A 23,426-nucleotide genomic window follows, 5' to 3' on the forward strand; every position below is an offset into this window, starting at 1 on the left:
TCCAACCCAAGCTGCACCATTCGCCAGTGATTTTCACTCTGGCCGTGACATCAGTCACTTGGTCTACAGGATCAATGGACAAGCAGAGAATAGGGGGAAAATACATATTCCAAATTTTAGCCATCGGCGTGCGCTGTTCTGTTGTGTGACAAGTAGAACGTGGGCATGGGAGGTGGACAGAGCATTGAAGCAGACATTGTGTTTATTACTGGTTGTTGTACATGATTTCAGCGTGGAAGTTCTTGTGAAAGTGAAGACTATGAAGTGACTGAAAATGGAGGAAATTAACTATAGAGCGATGACATGGACAAAATCGCTCAAACTATTGCGTGATTTCGAAATAAGCTGCAATTTTCTCTTCGTTAGAAGTTGTGGAAGGTCGAGGCTGTCCAAGGAAGGTTATAATTTATATGTTTCAGCATATAATAAGGTCATTTGGACAACTGTAACTGACGATGGAAGTGTATATGTTAAAGCAAAAAGCTATCCCCATCAGATAAAAAATGAACCAGCCAGCATTGTTTGTTTAAAGGTCTCTGTCGGGATCAAGGTTTCAAAATTACAAGTCCATACAGTAGGTGCAAGGCAGGGTGAGTTAATTAATAAAGAAAGGCTATAGGGGGATAAGATGGTAAAATCTGTACTCGGCTGGATTCTTATTTGGGATTAGGCACTCTAAATTTGATATTTAGAAACCCCTCTCACAACATTTTTGTGGGAGGGGTATATAAAGCATAGGTACTTCATAGGTACTTAGGTAGGTAGGTATAAAGCATAGGTACTAGGGGTCAAAGCATAGGTGCTTCATACAAGAAATACTGGAAGCAGTGAATGTATCTATCATCACAGGGAAAAACTTGGTCAGTCATTGAAACCAAATTTTACAGGGTAGCAATTTTAAGCTTCAACGACTTATCAAAAATCGTCGAACCTTTACCTAGGTGGTCCCAGAGGTCTCCAATCATAAAAATGTGGAGTTTCAAAAAACAAAATCCTGAGTGATCCTTTCTTTGCTTTAAAAAATCTGAAAAAAATTTGTGAACATATAAATTTTCATGCCCTATTGCATTCTGATTTTTTTGGATCAAAATAGTCCACGAAAAATATTTGAATTATTTAAAGAATTTTTGGTTAGGTATGCTGGTACTTTTTGGAAAACTTCTAGATAATTATTTTTTCCGTATTCTCTTTTTTTTTTTTTTGATCTTTTGAATGGCTGAGTTAAATTTGCCATTTTCACTCTAAAGCATCCTAAAATTGAAAAAAAACAATTTTTGGTGTTTTCCCCATGTTTTTAGCTAACTACATGATTACTAACTGCAACTAACGATTTTTGATGTACTTTTAGTTATTTCTAATAGTGGGATCCCGTTTGCCGTTTTCACACCAGAACATGATAAAAATGGGAAAAATGCTCTTTTTTGTATTCTTTCCCAATTTTTAGCACATAACCTTAACTGCATGTGAATGAAGAACAATTATTCATCTATTTTCATCCGTTTTTTTCTGATAGCAGGGTCAGGTTGGCCATTTTCATTGTGAAACATACTCTAAGTTTGAAAAAAAATGTATTTTTCAGTATTTTTCTTTCAAATTTCAAGCACATAACCTCATTTTAATGCGACAAATAACAATTTTTGTTTCCCAACTTTATTCAAGTGGTGATTTTCATTTAAATATTATTAGTGATGGTTGGACTAGGATCCAAATATGCATGCATACTGCCCTTCATCGGATACTTTGGATCCAAATTCACTGAAGGCATCGGATCTGGATCCGAAATTTTAAATTTATGCTTCAGTGAATGCAGCATCCCATAAGAGGGAGTGGAAAGTGTTTCGATCCTACCTTCGCATACTTCTGTTGCACAGCGATGCTTGTCCCACTAATGAACCATTTTGTTTAAAAGCTTTTGTAGAGGTTATATAACAGATTTTTGGAATTTCAAGGGGAAATTTTTACAGAAAAATACGACAGGCACATAGTATGACTCTTACAAAGAGATTGAACAACCATCGGGAGAATCTCAATGCCATAGAATAACAACCCAGGCAAATTGCATGTAATTAGCAATATCCAACATTTATGCCAATAAATGAACAATTTAAATAATAAAAATAATAAATGGAAATACCTATAAAGTCATAAGTATCTATTGCCTGAGTTCAGAAAGAGTATGAACCACGACTGTAGCAAGCATGCCTCTTCTTTAAACATACAAACAAAATAATGTTCATGCAATTTCAGAACCAATCCTTTCACTGCAGTGAAAATAATGAGGAACTTACTTGTGCAACTAAGCTACCAGAAAGAAGATCTTGTTGTTCCAAAGCCCCTCTGAGACCCTGAGATGACACCGATGTGAGAGCTGCTGCATATTCACGATCACATTTGGCCCTCAAAGTGAGACAGCGACGCATGGTCTCCATGAGTCGCAGCTCAGCCTCCTGGCGACCAAGTAAGGCTTCATGAGCAGTCTTCCCTTGCAAAAATGTCGAGAAACCCATCTGGAAAAAAGAATCTTGCTGAGTAATCTGAGTATTTAGATGCCTAAATTATTGGGTATTTCAGCATTAGTCCAAACGAAATTATTATTTTATCTAGTGTAAATTAGATACCCAATGGGCCCCCCTAGTCCCTCTCCGGAAGCGCCACTGGTGATGTCTATGGTCACCATAATGATGTCTTTGTCAGCAAGATGAAAGAAGGGCATTGAAGGAAGTTGAACGGCATTGAGGGCAAAGTGAAGGTGTTGGAGGAAATGATGCATCTTTTAAGTATGATGGCAGGGTGTGGACAATGAGTGGGAGATAGTGGTCAACAAAAGCAGAAATCTATTCAGTATAAGATTGTAGAGACTATGGGGCAGCCATGATTGAAAAGGTCGTAGATTTTTGGTAAAATGTAAAAATGAGGGCTATAGGGGTTGGGAAGGGATTAGTAATGAAATGCCTTTGGTTGTTAAACCTTCCTGTGGTCACTTTTCTTTGAAGAAAGCAAAAATCTTTTCTCTTTATAGGGGTTGGGATCAGTAGGACTGGGTTGGTAAGCAGAAGCATTGGAAAAATGCCTAAGCACCTCATTTTTTAAGTCAGATACATTCATTACAACCATTGAAGAGCTATTATCTAATAGAGTAATGGCAATGTCTGAGTTGAGGATGAGATACCTTAGTGCCATTTCTTCCCTATAGGATTTGTCTCTAGCTTAAAGTGATTTAACAAAGGATCAGTCCGAGAATTTTGAAAGAAGAAGATTGGTAAAAATTTGACAAGGATGACCGGAGGGAGGAGGTTTGGGTTTGTGGGAAGAATAAGGTTTACATCATGTAGGTGCACTGCAAATGGTGGAAGAAGGTTTGGTGGGGTTAGGATAAGTCTCTTAGAAGAATTTCCATTTGAGGTTTTGACGGAAATAGAGGGTGTCTTTGAGGATATGAATGGTAGGGAAAGGAGCGTTTAGTGTGGGAAGGATGACAACTGCTAAAGTGAAGTTATGGTGGCTTATTTGTGGGTTTTAAAAGGAAAAAGTTGAGAAATTTGTTGTTGACTAGGGAGATATTGACATCAAGGAAGGTAATATGGGATTTAGAAATGGTTGACGTGAAAGAAAGAGAGGAAGAGTAATACATATAGAGTAGCAATGAAATTGTTGAAGAAATAATTACCATGTTGCCATAGGAGGAATATTTCATCAATATACCTGAGCCAAAGGAGAGGTTTCAATGGATATTGGGAGAGGAAAATGTGTTTGAAATGGCCTAAGTAGAGGTTTGCATAGGAGTGACTGAATCTACTACCCATCGAGCAACATTTGATTTGTAAATAGTGTTTGTTGTTAAAAGATAATGAATTGTGCGTTAGGATGATATTTGCTAGGATTATGAGGAATTCAATGCTGTGGGTAAAACCCACTAATAAGCAACAATATCTTCACTTTAGCAGTTGTCATCCTTCCCACACTAAACGCTCCTTTCCCTACACCCTTTCCATTCAAGACCACCGCAATTGTTATAACCCTGATGCCCTGAACAACTTCCTCAACAGCTTTCACCATTCCCTCCTCAAGAGAGGCTACCCGAGTCCCTCCTGAATAAAAAAATTATCGAGCAAAGATGCCCCCCAAAACCTTGCAATAGAAAAAAACACATAACCTTTCCGTTTGCACCACTTACTTTCCTAGAATACAATCTCTGCAATCCATCCTTAAAGACTTATTCCCAATCTTAAAAAATAATAAGTCTACAGCCAATATTTTTGTCACACCTTCTAGTATCACCTTCAGACAACCAGCAAACCTTTCAGATTTATTCCACTCAACAAACCCTTTACAAAGGTCACCCACTACTCCCAACAGTACACCTGCACCCTAAAGTCATCCTAGATGTAAGACCTGCCCAATTTTCACCCAACCTTCTATCCCCAGTCATCTCATCTCCTATCTTCTACCCCGCAGCAGCCTAGCAGCAGCATTGTCGCTCCTTCTATAAAGGTAAATCTTCAACTCCCCTCAACCTTAGAATTAACAAACACAGGGCATCATGCACTTCTCCCCACTTTGTGTCCCTTCCTGTGGCAAAACATGGAACCACTCATCAGCATCCATTTAATAGTTGCTACAATGTTTCTGTTATGCCTCCCTTCCTTCCACATACTGCCCACTTAAAATTCAATTGAATTAACATACATTTGGCTGTTCAAAGCAATTCATCATCTCAGATTAAACATCAATACATAATCACTTTAATTGCTTCAGCCCACTCTCTCCTCCCTCCCCCGCACAACCACATCTCCCCACCATTAGCCCTCCTTCATCCATTTCCAACACTCTTATTCCAAACTACGAGGAAGGTGGTAGCCACCAAAAATTTAGTCATGTGAGTGTTTTTTGTGTCTTTCATTGTCTTCCATATGGTTTATTACCCCAACCTGGGTTATATTTGTGTTAAATAACACTTACACAGAAAACAATTTTTTAGGAGCTTTCGAAGCAGTAACTTTTTCTCAACATCTAGGAAAATGTAGAATTCCAACATACCATACCAGTAGTTACTGGTATTGCTGCTACTATGATGATTTTCTGGGAATGATTTTCATTGATGGTTTATGCCCCTTCAAACTTTCATCCCTACTCTCTACAGGAAGTCCATTGTTAGTTCCGTATATACTACTTGGGTATGTGGGAAGCAGGAGCAAGGAAAATATCTAACTAGGGAGGAGGAGAGAGGGGAGGGGATATACGGGTAGGGGGTACGGCAGTAGCAGGAGACATTCAAGCCAGGTGTGTTACATGCCTGCAGGAGCCAAATGCATGCTAATTCCAAGATGTGGAGGTTGAGGGTGGAATCAGTCAGGGGAAGGGATGCCATAACTAATACAGTCAGATTGGGATTTATTGTTCTTGCATTTAATGTTTTTCTGCAATAAACATAAGGTCGTAAAAATTTATACCACAAAAGATTTATTGCCAAATTTAATGTTTTTTCACTACGGTAGATTCAAATGGTTATCTAAATATTTATATTTCTGTTGAACAACAAGAAAATTCTCATGTCGGTCCGTGCAAGCTGGGCTATTTGCCTGAATGCAATGTATCGATCTCCTTCTTGTCCAAGCACTTTTAGTATCAAATTCAATCTAATGGAGTTAAGTCATCCCTTAACAACCTGTAACGACCTCATCTTTCAATTCTTGAACTTGACTTTGATGATTACGTGATGATTGATGACACGAGTTATTCCCCGAGGGCTGCTATATGATGATTTTCTGGAAATGTTTTCCATTGATGGCTTATGCCCCTTTCAACTTTCAAACCTACTCTCTACAGGAAGTCCATTGTTAGTTCAATATTAATTCTATCTGCTACTTTACCTTCAAACTTGGATGTCAAGTATTATTTGTGTAGTTCACCCGAAGATTCTCCATATAATCCATTCCAAGATCAATTTCTATGGATAAACTGTACAAGAACCAAGGAAGTGTTTCCCCTGACACTAAGATGGGTGAGAGTATTCTTTCTCTGTGGAACAATGTCATATTACATTGTATTTAGATATCTCAGTGCCCATTTAATAACATGCAGATGGCTATCATCGATCTGGATTCAAAGATCTACTACCACATATTTTATTTCAAATAGAATGCAATCAGAGTTTTGACGACTGTATCACAGTCCATGACTCTAAATAAATTGCTCATGCTTGAAAAGATCACTACATAATCACAGTAAAATTGATGAGCATGGAAAAATACGAAAATCCAGCAGGAATTCCTTGGTGGTTTACTTCAACACCATAACTCTGATGAAATCGCCTAACTCCAGGGGCAGTGAAAATTTTTCAGATTAACTCCAGTTATGTTGAGTGCTAAACCTTTTCACTTTAATGAGTTTAGCTAATCATTATTCAAGGTCCAACCATGTTTTATTAATTCCTGCCAAGAAGCAAGGTGAGTCAGAGACAAGGTGATCAGCGTGCCCCATAAGCAACTTCTCCCGGCTCCATTCAACCTGCATGAGACCGCGGATATATAACGACAAATCTATCTGGTGTTACCATCGAATTGAATCACCATGTACTTGCGTGCATACTCAAAATAAGATTCTCCTATTTTGGATGACAGCAGAATCCAAAATGTGCACACAGGAGGCTTTTTAATGGCTCATTTCGCAGTCATTTCGCCGAGGTGACAGAATACATTAAGTTGGCAAATTCCAGAAAACTTTCCATTAAATAGATATTCTGTAGTTTAGAATTGGAGATTAAGGATCTTCTACTGTGTCTTTATTTCAATCGTCTATAATGATGCAATGACACAGATTTTTTGGGGAATTATACATATTCATATTGTTTTAGACTTGCTATTGTCAGCTACATGTCACTTTAATGGAATAAGTTTTCTAATTCCTTGAGACCACTGAAAGTGCATAAAAATGGAATCAAGTCTATATAGTAGACCCTCGTTATTACGAAGTTCACAGGACCGAAAAACCGGAGGTTCGTAATAACGAAGTTCGTATGAAAGTTTGTATTAGGAATCATCGAAATAAAAAGTGTATTAAACACGCGATTAAATCACGCGGAAATATATGTAAACAGGAAAATTCGTTTCAGTTTCTCGACAGAAGAATACGGCATGAAGCAATCGAGGGTTGATATCTTCCTGAATACAGTAAGTCCGATATGCGAACTAGATGCGTTCCAAGACCTTTTCCCTAAGTTGATAAACCCACAGTACGACCGCCGAGAGTTGTCCAATGACAGGCATAATGGTCTAGGTCAGGGTAGGAGGCAAGGCTGACAGGTAAGAAAGTGAAACGCCTACAACGGGCTCCGTGAAGAAAGGAGCCGGAAGGGTCGCCGAGCGTGAAGGACCCAGGGGAAGAATCACTTGTTTTGGTGGATCAGGCTTATTTCGGTGCTCCTTACGCATTTGACGTTGTATGACTAGGCGAGAGTGTAAGGTGCGTCGGGGGATAGCGATTGGCTATTTATCATGCTGGCGAAGGGTTATCCACCCCTCGTATTGTGCCGTCATCGGAAAACTCTCGCCGGCCGGACTGTATGCAAGGCATCTAGGAGTACAGTTATCCTGCAAAATGCAACACTGTATCACACCTACGCGTTGACTCACGATCGTGGCGAAATGATCTACCTGGGCAAGCGACGCATCCAGACCCGAAAATATAGCTCCCCACGGTGACAAGAAACGGGCAAAACGCTGAACAGTTCCTAAATTCACTCCAGATACTATGATACTTTGTTCAGATTTTGCCCATAGTGAGAATTCCCCAACGTCACACCGCGTAGCAACGGCCAAATGGGAAGGTGCCAAATTCGAAATTTTTGAATGCTCGTACCTCTGAAAATTCGTAAATTGAATGTGCGTAAGAAGAGGACTAACTGTACGTCCAATTATGAGCGTTTATGAGTGGGTCACCATTACTCCAGTAGAATGAAGCTTATTGTATGATGTTGCGAGTAAATTCCCATAATTGGCGCTCTTGGGCACAGTACACGAGAAGAACTTAAACGTGGCACGATTATTAACACTTAGTGTAGTGAACATCCACATAAATGCCGTTGCTTATGCGTGAAACTTCGTAATAAAGTTCATTTTGTAACCACTGGGACCGGGACTATAGTTCGTAATTTCGTAAAAACGAAACTTTCGTAATAACATTTCATTTATTGTAGCTAGGATAGACATTTTCGTCGGGACCAACAATTTGCTTCGTAATACGAGAACTTCATTAAAATGTTGTTCGTATTAACGAGAGTCTACTATAGTAATATTCTCCATGGGAATGCTTTCAAGATAATAAATATTAGAAATTTCTTAAAATATAATATACTCATTGCTTTATTTTACTTCCCATTTTTTTTAGCTCTTTCCTGAAAATGCTATCCAACCTTCTTAGTGGGAAGAGAACATTTATTTCAATAAATTTTTTGCTGCAATAGGCACCGGGGGTGAAGCGATGAGGTGGGCTCCAAAATCCTTTCCCAAAATATAAAAACACAATTACTTTTAAATTATAATTACATTAAAGAAAACGAAATGTTGAAAAATCATATATTTACTAAAGACTTCTATGAAAAATGAATTTTTTCCATTTTGAAAAGTGTTAAAATTAGTTTAATACCCTCTATTTTGTGCCCTATTTTTAAAAAATTTCCCCCAAACCCTCCTGGTTCTGAACCCCCCTTAACTAAATTCCTGGCTATGCCACTGTGTGGCACCATTATGTGACTTGAAATATATTATTTATTGATAGTAAAGCCATCCCAATCATTACAGTAACTAAAACCTGAAGAAAATGAATGGTCCTCATTTAGTGTTTTATATTTTGTCCCCCCTGAAAAATGTTAAATCAGAATTCTAATAGAGATGGGTCGAATAACAGTAGTAGTAGTAGTGTTTGGATTTAGGGTGCATCGACAGCTAGGTCATTTTGCATAACATTTCGAATAACAGATTTCTCGAACTCGAATTTGAATATTAAATCATTGCTTGAATATTCGAATACCTCGAATACTAAACGATGAATTAGGGAATGTTTGATTGAGTTGCCTATGCAACAGGAAACACAAGATTTTGGGGAGTAATTTTGATTTCCCTCAAAGGATTTGAACAGGAATTTAGCTGATTAATGGAATATTTTAATTTTATGGAAACAATTGGGCATGTAGTTGATTCAACTAACATCTCTCTCAAATATCCGAAGGGGACACACCACCTCGCAAAAAATGATTGAATGCCATCTCGGCATTTACACTGCTACGATGGATTTCTGTCTGATGTATACATTCTTATCTACCAAACGCCATTTCAGCGGCACGCCCATCTGATACTCGGCTTCAATCAACTTCATATTTTCAACTGGTAGCTCGCTTTATCCCCACTCCTACTGTTAAGTGCTAGCGGACAATCCCAGGCGTTTTGCAAAATATACGAGCTTCTCCACCGGATTTCCTTCTTCTCCTTCAATTATTTTCAGTCCATCTTTGGAAGTTCTCACGAGATAAGCAGATGAATTTGAATTGCTAGCAGGAAGAAACCGAATATCCTAAGAAAATATCCCTTCGTCTGTGACTGTGACAATAGAGATTTATAGCATACCTCATAAATTGTAGTTTGATATATGTTTTCGGAAAAAAATACTGCATCAACTTCTGAGAAGCTCAGCTACAAGGATATCGAGTTTCACCAGAGCGCTAAGTCTTCGTCGTATTTTGACATTTATTTCCTTACATAAAATGCTTAAAGAAAGTCAGAAATACGTTGTGTTTGGTCTTATTCTTTTTTAAATTACGCACACATTACTAACATTTCAATCCAATAAAGGTGTAATATCAATTGCTGAAAGTCATTGTTAAACACCTTTAGGGCTAACAGGTGATTCATGCAGCAGTTGACCTTCAGAAACTGGGAACTTTGAAGCAGGTAGGCTAAAGAAGGTCAGTGGGTGAGAAAAGGGAAAAAACACCTTTCTATTGTTCTCGTGTAACTTGATATTTTTTTCGAAGCTAAGGTCTTCCTAATATGATCCCTGTGCGAGCTGGGACCTTTTTTATTTCAGAGAAGAGGAAAGATTCAAAGGGGAGGGGGCTAGTGCTGAATGGAGGGGGATAGCGGATCTTGGGAAATGAGCTAATGTAACTATCCCACGGTACTCATGCAGCAGTTGACCTCCAGAGATGGGGAACTTCGAAGCATGTAGGCAGAAAAAGGTCAGTGGGGGAGAAAGAGGGAAGGGTGAAACATGATTCTATTATTCTTATGTAACTTGATATTTTCTTTTGAAGCTTTTCATTTATGATCTTTGTAATTCGAACCCTGGTGGGGGAAACCGGGGGTTTTAGGATTTTTTCACCCCATCATTTTCGGTTCCCCAGAACTCTTTTCACCGCTCTAATTCGCGAATTTGATGTACTTCGTCAAATTGCCTATAACGGCACTGCATGCACTAAACGACTAGAGTTCTTTACAATTTGCTGAGTCAACTACCAACAACAGTGTGCGACAATGTACGGTGCGAAATTCAAAGTATCCAAGAGGGTACCTTTAGCATAATTATTCGAGACCTCGAATATCGAATACTCTCTAGTATTCAAGGTATTCGAGTATTCGCGGATACTATTCGCACATCTCTACATTCTACTGTACTTTGAAACAATCATTAAAGAGCGAGTCGTGGGACAAAGAATGTGTGTGCATTGGGAGAATTGCGTTGGGGGATGATGGACAGTAGGAGGTACGATGATTATTTATTCTGAGGTTAGGGGGTGATGCATTGGCCTACTCACTTAGAAAGCAGGGCAGAAGTTACAAAGATGAAGGTAAATGATGATGATAGTCAGGAGGCATTAAGTTTACGGAGAATAGAGGCTGGGTGTGGAGACAATATCTTACAGGTTTTACATTTGGAACGGTTGCACAGTGAGGGTGGGGTGGTGGTGACAGGATGGGATTCTTGAAGTGGGCAGGAGGCTTTTAAAATGTTTCTTGGATTTGGTGGTCTTTCATACATGATTCATGGAGTAGTAGTGAAAATCTGGGAGACAGATACGTGGTTAGAAAGGATGGGATACAAGTTCTTCAAGATATCCTGTAAGGCATGAGCAGCAGGAAAGTAGGTAGAAAGAAGATAGGGGGAGCAATTTTTATCCGAGAGGGGTTTATTCCGAATATACAGTTTTTTCTTATTTCATTGTTTGAAAGTTTTCCGGGGTACCTGCGACGAAGAAGAGAGCTGTTTAATTTAGAAAGGAACCTCTGAAGATCATCAGGGTTATTGAAAATCCTGTGTCCACAGATGGAGAGAGAATAAGGGATGGAGCATTTGGTGTGTGGCGGATAGCAGATATTGTAGTGGAGGTATTGCTGTTTGTAAGTGGCTTTGATGTGATTCCACTTCAACCGGGAATCAAACCATGGACTAACTGCTTTTGGGGCAGATGCTCAGATTACCGAGCTACTAAAGTTACTCATCAATGTTTTTGGCAGCATGTTTATGTGATCAATGCCCTCAAGTGTAACCCAATATGCCATCCAAGAGATAACTCTGGGCCACCAAGGAAGAACTAAACACACATAGAGGAAGAAATGAAATACACAACTGTAACACTCACATAGACAGTAGGATACACATAGCACATTTGTTTTGGGGAACACCGATCTCAACATGAAGAAATTAACCATTCAGGTCACAAAGATATCAAATTCACATAATTGGCCTTAGGCGAATATTCAAACATAAGTACAGATAGGAGGTAAAACATATAGATAGAAACACATACCCATGACAATAACAATGGTTCGATTCCTGGTCGAGGTGAAAATTTTCCATGTGTTTTCTGTTATCATTTTATCTCCATGCCGCCAGTGTCAGGCATGCATGATGAGGATTAATATAAATCGTGATATAAATGTAATTTTATTTCTATTCCAAAAATAATAAGTAAGAATTAAGTAGTAAGAAAGGAAAGAAAGTTAAATTTAAAATACTGTCCGATATTTAATTTTTAAATGCCAGTGATGTATTCATTTTGTCACACATTGAAAAGGGCATCGTTATAGCACACTACTTTTAGCCAAATTCAATCAATGCAAGAGTCAATCTACACTGCATATTAAATAGTTTATAAGGACCGGATAGTTTTTTAACCGAAAACGCTGAAATATATGTTTACTCCAAAGGCCAAACTGAGCATACGCAAAAATACACAAACGAGAGTTCCATTCGAAGACAGCCCAATGCTAAGCTCAAAACCAGGGCTTTGCCAAGGATATCATTCAAGCGAATATTGTAGTCGTTGACAAGTCTTGAAGAACAAACAATACTTACGTGCAACGAGTGTGCTGAAAACTCTTTAGGTTCCTTGGGCCTGAATTCCTTACAAGAGGAATTTCATACATCAAAAAAGGACAACACTTAACTTCGGCGTTAAAGAAATACTGCTCGACAGAGGGCAACACACCGCTAACCCCTCCTTCACGGACTAACAACTGTACGAGCTGTGAGTCTGCACCAGTTTGTACGGTGTCCGTACTCGAACGATCCAGACGACAATATGTCAAAATATCTAAGAATTCGTTAATTAAAAAAAGGATTATATGAAAAGATGTGTCCATGGATGTGTCATAGACATTTTTACTGTTAATCTCTTCAGTTTACATCCATGGGAAAAAATGACTGTCTCAATTTATACTTGTCTCTATAACTCATGAAAAATTTCAAGCCCATACTCTCAAGTTGTGCGTTACGTGCAGATTTCGAGTAGCGTTTTTTATGAATTCTAAGACAAAATCGCTATAAAATGCCTATACTAATGTGCCATAAAAATGGCTATTTTTAGGGGAGTGTTATTGACTGTTAGATTTGGCTGCCTTTCAGTTTAGGCAAAGGAGGCAAGTGATGACAGATTTGTAGACGGCGTGCCTTGAAATTTTTCATCGAACATATGACCAAAACACCAAAAACACAATAATAACGAGTGAATTATCAAGTCTATCAAGTTATGAGGTGTATTGGTGTCAGTCCCCAATGCCTTTTTGCCTCCCCTTCGACGAAATTAACTATTAGTGATCGCCGTGTATTAATTGGCTATGTGTTCCATATTACTGAGTAACAGCTGGTGAAGTACCTGTGTTAAAGTTATCCTCAAACACGTCTTGCTATCGTGAAAAATGTCTGCAATGTTAACTGCTGATTGGTGTTGTGGCGGCAAGGATGTATACTTCAGGTACTAGAAAAGCTCTAGATGGACGGGAAAAACGCGAATTCGTCCAAATTATGGATTCACTGCGTGAAAATTGAAGATAATAGAGCGATTTGCGTTCTAAAAAACTATTGCTGTTGAATGATTCTCTCGCTAAATATTTTGAAATTATTTTCACCCACAAAGCTCTTAATCATTGTTTAATTTGTAGCTTATAGTATTCTACAGTTTTGCTTGCATTAGAATTAGTAATGGAAAGTATAATTTGTGCCTTATAAATGACATATCTACAGTACATAAATTGTGGTTGTTTACAGAGTATTATATGTATATCAAATATTTTTTCTATGTATTATTACATTTTCCCCTTTTGACCATCCGTTTACTTCAGAAAATTTGAAATTTATAACATGGGCTGGCTGGCCGATGCCTCATTAGACGGCAGAATGGTAGCGGCCGCACCATTTGGAGGACCTATCGCTCTCACCCGTGATCGCCGGCAGATTGTGAAAGTTCATGGCGTTGGAAAGCCCAAAGTTGCTATTTACTCAGCATCAGGAGTTTTACTTGGTGGATTTGTGGTAATAAAATTACTATTTAGTCCCTAGTTATGTAAACCACAACTCATTTTGAACATCCCATTGCAGTGTATGAGCTTCAAGGTTGATTATGCAATTTAGGGAATTTTTCAAAATTTTCAGATATATATCAGTGCTGTCTAGTAACCCTATCGCGGTGTGTCAGTGTCTCCATGGTGGCTGACGTTTACTCACGTCTGAGGTTAGATGCCATTTTCAATCAGTGCCAAACATTTTTACTGTTATTCTTCACTGTGGTGTCTTACTAGGACATGGCTAGGACTTGGTTCCCAATGATGTTGTTTGGGTGGAGACGAATCTCAATTGCATCCTTGGTCACAAAGGCTCCAGAGCCTCATAGGCCCGAAGTGTTATCGTAATGGATGTAGTGAATTTCACTGATAGCATGTTCTACCACTGTTGTTTTTTCTGGCTGAATGAGTCGGAAGCAGTGTTGGTGTTCTTTAGTTGCGTTTCAATGGTCATTCCCGTTTTGCTGTTGAAAACCTAACCTAATTCCAAGTTGCTTTTTCAGTGAGGCAGCGTTTTTTTGTATAAACCATCCAGTTTCATAATTTATTGGGAGTTAGATGAATCATCTGAATGTTGTGCTGGCTAAATATCCTAGATAGATATCTTTTCTGAGATGGTAGATACTTTTGGAAGGCAGACCTAGGTCACTGAATATTTGTCATCATGTGGATGGTGACATGTCCTCCTTACCATCACCCTGCCTATTTATCTATGAAATAATCATTGTGTAGTATCTGGTGCTGGCTTATTTACCGTATAAGCGCGTGTAATAGGCGCACCTTTTTTACCAGAAATTGCAGCTGAAAATGGGAGTGCGCCTCTTACACAAACTTCTTATCTTCCCCCCTTCCCCTTTTGCAAGTCCAAGGGGAACCAAGTGGCCTTGGTCTTCAGCGTGAGCCAGTCATATGAAACCCTGGGTCAAAATCAAGCAGCAGGTAGGGGAGTTTCTCCCTTAGTGACATATTTTTAAAATGCTCCTGTTTGTATTTCTTGTAAGCATCGTGCCGTCACGTCGGTACCCCCAGAGGTGAACATGGGAAAGATCGTGCGGGGTTTTTCACTTCTGAGGGCACGCTAAATTTACTGCCACAAGTGGGCATCCCGCAGCATTTATACTGTATGTATAGTAATCGCTTATCAAATGTGAAGAAACGCGTAGTTTTGAAGGACATACCTGGTTAATTGTCAACATTGTCTTGCCCAGCAATTTCCATTACGCTGAGCACCTGATTTTTCAAAAATCATCTTCAGACGCTAATATGAGGATTTTTGCAACTGAATATTAAATAGGTGTCAAAACCTGCAGTTTAAAAAATTCGAACGAGTGTGTATATTGTTGGACTAAATGGTGGATAGTAGAAATCGGAAATGCTTATAAGTGAAGAGCGCTGAAGGAGAGGTCGAGGGGAACAAGCACGCTCCCTCCCCTCCGTATTTCAAGCTACAAGGCTATGAGGGAAGGAGCAAGGGAAGAACACGTCCGATCTTGCATGTGACGTCGTTGCCTTCAAAGCGAAGGGGCGAGGATGCAGCAATGTGATGTACGCAGTTTGCGTTGCCTGAAGTTTCCAGTCTGTCTCATCTTGTTTGAATGTGCTTATGCTACGCTTGTTTCTTCCGAAATTGTGCTGTTTGGACTATGTTGAATATTATTAGCCTTGATTTAACTATAAATCTTTGTGTCAATCAATTAGAGCTTAAAAAACTTAAATGCTGTCAGATATACGTCGCGTTAGGTCTCATTCTTTTTAGAGCCTCCTGCGTGTCATGCAATTGCTGAAAGATAATCGAGATATCTTCGAGCTCAGTAGGTGACTCACCCAGCATTTGGCCTCCAGAAACTAGGAGAATTGAACCTGATAGACCGAAAAAGGTCAGTTGGTGAGATGGGGTAGGGATGAAACACGTTTCCATTGTTCCCCTGTAACTTGATATTTTCCTATTTTCCTGTGGGGTCTCGGAAAGGGGAAAAAAAAAGGGCAGAGGCATTGGCTGATGGAGGGCCGAGTGTGGTTCCGTTAAATCTACGACGTGGTTATTATCCTACGGCTCTGAGATTGCCCCGATTGTTGTCAAATCTCTTGGGAAGGTTCATGCTATGTGCCTATCGTGTTTTGCCTTAAAATTTTCCGCGGCTGCAATTCTATTGCAATACTCCTGTGAGAGCTTTTAAACAAAAATTTTCATGAGTAGGACTAGCATCGTAGAGCAACGGCGTATGCGAAGAGAGGATCGGAACTCTTTCTACTCCCTCTTATGCTGCTATTACCGCTGCAGTTATCAAAATTTCCTCATTCAATTGGTATCGAAAGAGGAAGTTTCGATAACTGTCGAAATTCCAGGCATACGTCTGCAACACCGCATGATAGGATAAAAAAAATGCCGCAAAATTTATTTTCTTTATAGCTTCGATGCTCAAAATAGGGGTGCGCCTCTTGCACGTGTGCGCCTCTTACACACGCTTATATGGTAAGCTTGTAGTTAACTGAAGTAGGTAGCTGCCTCATCTTTTTGCTGCAAAAAAAGGCTTGAAAAATGGACGTCTCAGCGATTCAATGCCTTAGCTTCATGCTTAAGTTTTTGTACAGGTATATATTGTGTATCTAAGGGAAAATTCTCATCTTACGGCTGAGCAGGTCATAGCACAATTTACGGTTACTTCTTTCCTGTAAACATATCATGATTAATCCTCATCATTCAATTTTTATTTTCAAGGGTAGTTGAGACTATTGGTTTCAAATAGTTTCATATTTAATTTTTATTTGGATAATTTGTGATAAGGTGTAATATTGATGATCAGTGGTTAAACTCTCTATTAGAGATAGGTCGAATAGCAGATTTCTCGAACTCGAATATCAAATTCGAATACTAAATCATTGCTCGAATATTCGAATACCTCGAATACTAAGCGATGAATGTGGGAATGTTTGACTCGGTTGCCTATGCAGCAGGAAACACAAGATTTTGGGGAGTAATTTTGATTTCCTTTAAAGGATTCGAACAGGAATTTAGCTGATTAATGGAATATTTTAATTTTATGGAAACAATTGGGCATATAGTGGATTCAACCAACATCTCTTTCAAATATTCTAAGGGGACACATCATCTCGCAAAAAATAATTTTATCAGTGAATTACCCCACATGAGGGCTATTTCTGGTCTTTCAAAGTTGATATTTACTATATTTTTTCCCCTTTCCAGTGGTCTGGTGGTCAGCTGTTGCAAATGGGATGGACTACAGAAGAGGAATTGCTGTGTGTGCAAGATGATGGACAAGTCCTCATTTATGATATATTCGGGAAGCACAGACACACTTTTGGAATTGGGCAGGTAAAGTTGCTGTGTGAAAATCTGGTGCAGACATAGTTCTTTATTTAGAAGTTATATCTGTTGTTGATTTTCACTTTATCAACACCTCATCACTAATGCCTTTAGTGAACTTCCCTAGACAACCTCTTATTAATTAGACCTTAAACTGTCCATTCAAAAAGACAAGATTTTTAATTTTGAAGTGAAATATCTTGTAACCACCCAATTGGGAAAGCACTGGAAGTGAGAGGGAAAAGTGTTTCCACACTTTTTAAATGTAACTTCTAACACTTGCCCTCGATGGGCTATACTCTGATACAGTCTAAGCACTTTTTTTCATTAACACACAATGTTGCATTTTTCCTTTTTTCTTTTAATTTCAATTCCAACTTTCAAAAAATCTCATTTTATTTATTTTTTTTTTGCATAAATCCTGTTATTAAATTAATCAGCATTATTTCTTTCCTTGTGAATGGTCATTTAACAACAAGTCGCTTGGTTGTCCAAAATCCCTAACATAGAGCCACTTACCCATATTTTCTTGAATTTTTTTCTTCCCAAATAGCAATAAATCATCTACATACTTAATGAGTTTTTCATATGAATAAACATATGGGTCTGTTACACATTCCTCTTTCATGCCTTTTAACAGTCCATCGATATATGTGTTAGGAATGACACCACGAAACACTTATTTTCACACTATTATTATCCAGACTTCCTTCTACAACCGTCCACTCACACACTCTATCTCACACTGCCCCTCCCCTCTTCCCCCCTCCATCACAGTCCTTCCCCTCAAGTCCACAGTTCTTCCCTTCTCCCCCCCTCCGTCACATTAGAGGCCATACTGCGTGTTATACGGTGGCCAACATTTTCGTGTAACAGCTCGGCCATCCTGACCGCCGAGTCGTCCTCGACTCGGGCATCTTCGTCCTCTTTGGAACTGCTCAGCTCCTCGTCTTCTTCACACCAGGGCTTCATCCGGTCGGCTGTAAACACGGAGTGGAATGGCCGCTGCTTCCTCTCTGCCCCCGCGATGTCGCCCAAAAAAACCGGTCATTTCCCAATACTGCCTTTACCTGATACCTTGTATTTGGCTGCTAACTTCCGAGTCTCCCCACAGCTAGCTGCTTCTCTAAAAACCAATACCATATCCCCGACCTTGTACGTCCAAGGTGGTTTATGCCTGTTATCATACCTACGTTTTGGCACAGCCTGACTCCTTTCTATTTCCCTAAGTGCTTGAAGTCTCCTTTCCTGTAATTGCCCCTCGACCTCGGATCCCTCTGATTCTGTATTTCTAAGGTGAGCTTACTTTTAAGGGCAGTCCGAGGTTGGAAACCGAACAATAGCTCGTGTGGTGTACGTTTAGTGGTCTTGCTCTTAAGGCTAATGAGCGCCCATTGTATTTCCCATATTTTCTTGTCCCAATCTTTCCTATCCTCATGAGTAGTCATTTTTGTTACCGCTGTCAGGATCGTCCGGTTTACACATTCCACTTGCCAGTTTGCCCTAGGAGTTGCTGTCGCATTTTTAACGTGACGGATATCATTTATTTTCTTGACACAAATCTTTGAATTTCTTCGCCGAAAAAGCAGTGCCCTGGTCCGTGATCCAAAGATGCCTATGATGCATATGAATAGGAATCTGCATGCTGGTTTCGCTTCCACCGTCTTTACTGCTCGCAGGACCACATATTTTATAAAATTATCAACGCATGCAATGATGTACTTGTTCCGCTCTGAACTTTCTCGAAATGGTCCCAAGTGGTCCAAATGGATTGTATGGAATGGGATAGGGACCCTATGTATGTTATGCAGTTCTCCTTGTCCTCCACCTGCTATTTTCTTGTGATATGCACACTCCACGCATGCCTTTATATATTTGTTGACAAATCAAGTCATCCTTGGGAACCAGTGGTGTTGCTTTAGGTGTCTTAGAGTCTTTCCTTCCCCAAAGTGACCCATTTCATCATGGCTTCCCCACACAACTCTCCATATACTTGGCTTCGGTACAACCCACAAAGCCTTCCCATCCATCCGCCGACAAACCCTTTCATTTTTCATCTCATAATCAGTGTGTATTTGCTTTTCTTTCGGTGTTTTTGGCACCCTCTGGAGCAACTTCCATATGTTCCTCAACTCCTCATCTTGCATCTGCATCTCTTGACTAATCCTCGTCGTCCTGATGCTGAGGGTTGCCACTTCAGTTTCTTTTGGTTCTCCATTGGGTTGCCTAATAAGGGCATCCACGTGCTGCATTTGCACCCCGGGTTTGTATTGCAATTCAAAATCAAATTCTTGTAACTTCAACCACCATCGCCCCACACGCGGGACTAAGTCTTTCTTCATCATGGTTGCCTTTAGTGCATTACAGTCGGTGAACACTTGGAAATGTTTTCCAAAGAGATAGATTCTGAGTCTTTCAACCCACTCCACCACTGCAGGAGGCTCTAAATCAGGGGTGTCAAACTCATTCACCTTGGCAGGCCACTTTAGCCAACTCTTATAGCTTGAGGGCTGTATATGTATTTCAGGACCAATAGCAGGAGAATTATATAGATTAGCAAGCCAAGATGATAAAATGTAGACAATTTGTGAAAGAGAGCATTTTCGGAGTAGAAGAAATGCATGTGGGTAATGTGGATGAAGTGCCAGTAAGTTTTGATCTTCCAACTGTAAGAGCTGAAAATCTTAAAGGTTAAAATGTTAAAGGAGTAAAGGAAGTGTCGATTGCCATTGTAGAAGTCATGGTGCCGCAGGCCGCGTGTTTGACACCCCTGCTCTAAATCATAGCTGTGGTAATGCGACTCTGCATCACTGGTTTATCTGCTGCAGTATGCTACTGGTTTCCACTCCATACCTTCTTCTTGAACCCGCCACGCCTCATTTGCTAGCGTCAGTTTCCAACTTTTGGTTCTTCTCCGAATCATATAATACCAGAATTGGTCTGGTTGTAAGTATCCGCTTTATCTCTTCAAAAGCTTTCTGCTGGTCTTCTTCCCAAACTCGTCTTTACGCAGAAGCTTTGTTAACAGCTTCACTAGCGCTGCATAACTTTCGATGAACTTCCGAAAATATGAGGCCAGCCCACAGAACCGCCTAACATTGTGTACTGTAGTAGGTGTTTTGAAGTATTCTACGGCAGCTATCTTTGTCTTCTCCACTCTGATACCCTCCGATGTAATCTCATATCCTAGGAAATCTACCCTTCTCTGAAAGAACTTGCTCTTCTTTAGTCGTAGAGTTAGACCTTTTTCCCTCATTATTTGTAGGAACTGTTCTTAGTTCTCGAATCCCTCTTCAATTGTTGTACTGGAGATCAAAATGTTCACTTCCGCTTCTCTTCCTTCCCTCCGTGATATCATTGCTCTCTCTTGATTTAAAAGTTCTCATTCCCTTTGAACTAACTCCCATTCTCTCCTCAACAGCTCTCTTTCTCGCAAATTTTCTCCATGACTTTCCACCACTTGTCTGTCTTCGTCAAAATGCATCTCAGCTACACCCCCCGAAATAAGCCTCTTCCAACACCATCGAAACCGCTCTCCACCTTCTTTTTGCATAAATCACCACCTAAATGCCAGCCCCTATCGGTCCTCTCTCCCTGGTCTGTCATTGCAGAGCTGCTCTTCGCCACACATATCGTCAAGGTCACTCACTCTGCCTGCCAATGCTTCGATTGGTGGGAAACTGTCAGACACGTGCTCTTTGCGAGAACACAGTTCAACAGACCTCGTAGCACCTCATACTAACCTTGTCCGTGATGGGTTCACTCATGTTGTTGGAAACATACGGTCCCAAAAATGCCACTTTGGAATACCAATAACATTCACGTCCTCAGAATTGCCGTGAAAGAGTACCGTTGATGATTCCCTGATCGAAGTGTCCTTTTCTCAAGAGTCGGATGTGGTGCAGCTTCAGCATTGCTTCATCTCAACCCCCAGTCTGATGCCACTTCTGATCTGCTGGGAATGACACCACAAAACACTTATTTTCACACTTTTATTATCCAGACTTCCTTCTACAACCATCCACCCGCAAACTCTATCTCGCACTGCCCTTCCCCTCTTCCCCCCTCCATCAATGTCCTTCCCCTCAAGTCCACTGTCACTCCCCTCTTTCCCCTCCGTCACCGCCCTTCCCCTCTAGTCCAAAGTTCTTCCCTTCTCCCCCCCACCATCACCTTACGGACCATACTGCGTGTTATACAGCGGCCAACATTTTCGCATAACATATGAATATGTATCATTCTTTACCTAACTGGTGTAGTCAATCTAGGCTCTTTTTGAAATTTCACACAAGCCTCTTGAAAACACATCCCCTATTCAGAAAAACCCTCAGGCTTTTCAACCCACTCTTCATCATGAATGGGACATTCAAGGTAAGCACTGTAGACACATAGATCATCTTTTTGATCATACACCAAATTACAGCAAGGACAGGGAACTTTCTCCTTTCTCATTTTGTCTAGATCTTCTTGGTGGTTCTGTGGAAATTACCTTATATGATCTATAATACATATGTTTCTTCCACCAGTCAAGTGTCCTGAAATGCACATTCTACCTCATTTTTCCTTGAAAAGTTTAGTATCTCCTTTTTTTGTCATGGAACTTTGACTTCAGTATTTTGTCTTTTAACACATGGAAACATATTTTCATTAAAAATCACATCTCAGCTCACCTGTATTTTCTCTCTGTTTAAATCCCATAATTGCCTCTAACATTTTCTTCTATTCCAAGAAAAATGCACTCTTCTGCACAAGGGTCTTGTTATTTACCGCAATGTCTTTTTGCCCGTACTTGACGTCCAAATACCTTGACTTCATTCAATTCTTCTGTTGAGACTTGATATCCTTCATATCTATTTTATCTCCCTTCACATGATGATGGTGGTTCAATAAGCCCTCCTTTGTTTGAAAGTATCAACATGACAACTGACAGGCAAAACTGATATTGTCGGCATGATTTTTTCACAAAATTATCCATAAACTTCCACCATATACCAAACACATTGATTCCGAATAGTTTCTCTGTTTTTACAGCTTTATTCGGCGATCAAAAAATACAAGAATGGGAATAAAATCATCAAAACTGGAAGAATTATTATTATAAAGTTGAAAATCCCCCGTTTCTTTCTTTAAATATGTTGATAATCAACAATTGTGCCTATTAATGACTCTCTATGAGTTTAACTGCATTAAATTCCATGTAAACAAAAGAAAAACTGTAAATATGAACGATTATGAGACTTCAGTGGGTTTATCCCAACTCCTTCAACTTCAACTCCTTTGGATACAGTAAGCGCTTGGTTTTGCAAGTAATTTGCGAGGGATTATGTGCACTCTTTAAACCGGGCTTTTATTGTACTCTTGTGTTTAATTCCTCAGTATCATGCACTGAATTTTTCCAAGTTCTAAACAGTAAAATTGTTCCTCTTGCTAAGGAGATTGAATTATCCTTGTTTTTCTCCAAAGTAATTTTGATGCAAACATTATGAAATGTTACTGTATCGAATAATTGAGTGTCAACAGGATAGGTTCCCCTTGTCTGATAGGCTCTTCATCAGATGTATCACTGGCAGTCACCTCAAGGGTAAGAATTTGGGGTAGCTGAAGCCCCCTAATAGTGGCCTTATGCCTGCCTTGGGGCTATCTTCCATTTTTAATTGTTGATGTTTTGCTTTTGTGTGATAATTTTCATATGTTCTTATGCTGACATTTATGTGTGCATTGCACTCTCTTCCAGGAAGCTAAGGAGTTTAAAGTCATTGAAGCTAAAATATTTAATCATGGAAATAATGGAACTGGAATAGTTGTCATGACATCATTATATAGAATATACTTGATAAATAATATTAAGGACCCCAGGGCCAAACGCTTAGCCGAAGCACCTAGTAAGTTAAATAAGTCTCTTGTATTATCCATTTTCATTAAAAGCAATGATAACATCTGTAGACATTGATGTCTATTCATATTTATTATACATATTTTGTATGCCTGTTAAAGTATATTTCTTTTTTTTTGGAGATGTGAATACTCTTCCAAATTGCTGGATTAATATATCAGAAGATCGTCAAACCAGAGTTCTACTTGCCTATGGCAAACAGCTCTATGTATTAATGCATGGACAGAATGCACAACCTGTGGTAAGTCATATTTTCTCTTTTTTTGCTGAGCATTTATTGCCAAGGGTTGCCTTCTGTCCTCTGTGTATGAGGAGTATGAGAATATTCTAAGATGGCATTATAATGAATTTATAATGAATTATGGGCAATGACAGT

At 39.5% G+C, this 23,426-nt stretch overlaps 2 protein-coding genes across 4 annotated transcripts in view; one reads left to right on the forward strand and one right to left on the reverse strand.

Annotated features, from left to right (window-relative positions):
- Window positions 1-12,648, reverse strand: part of LOC124160276 (tyrosine-protein kinase Fer) — a 70,808-nt gene extending 58,160 nt beyond the window's left edge. For all 3 annotated transcript variants that reach the window (XM_046536120.1, XM_046536112.1, XM_046536104.1), the window contains exons 1-2: window positions 12,349-12,648; window positions 2,289-2,507 (exon numbers count right to left, since the gene is read on the reverse strand). In XM_046536120.1, the coding sequence (XP_046392076.1) occupies window positions 2,289-2,507 (219 nt within the window). In that variant the 5' untranslated portion in view covers window positions 12,349-12,648. The remainder of the gene's footprint in view (window positions 1-2,288; window positions 2,508-12,348) is intronic.
- Window positions 12,649-12,857: 209 nt separating this feature from the next.
- LOC124160295 (vacuolar protein sorting-associated protein 16 homolog) overlaps window positions 12,858-23,426 on the forward strand; it is a 72,908-nt gene continuing 62,339 nt past the window's right edge. Inside the window, exons 1-5 of the mRNA XM_046536129.1 lie at window positions 12,858-13,246; window positions 13,614-13,803; window positions 17,038-17,166; window positions 22,892-23,039; window positions 23,173-23,291. Of these exons, the coding sequence (XP_046392085.1) occupies window positions 13,191-13,246; window positions 13,614-13,803; window positions 17,038-17,166; window positions 22,892-23,039; window positions 23,173-23,291 (642 nt within the window). The 5' untranslated portion in view covers window positions 12,858-13,190. The remainder of the gene's footprint in view (window positions 13,247-13,613; window positions 13,804-17,037; window positions 17,167-22,891; window positions 23,040-23,172; window positions 23,292-23,426) is intronic.

The sequence above is a fragment of the Ischnura elegans genome, chromosome 1 (assembly GCF_921293095.1).
Source record: "Ischnura elegans chromosome 1, ioIscEleg1.1, whole genome shotgun sequence".
Taxonomy (NCBI): Eukaryota; Metazoa; Arthropoda; class Insecta; order Odonata; family Coenagrionidae; genus Ischnura; species Ischnura elegans.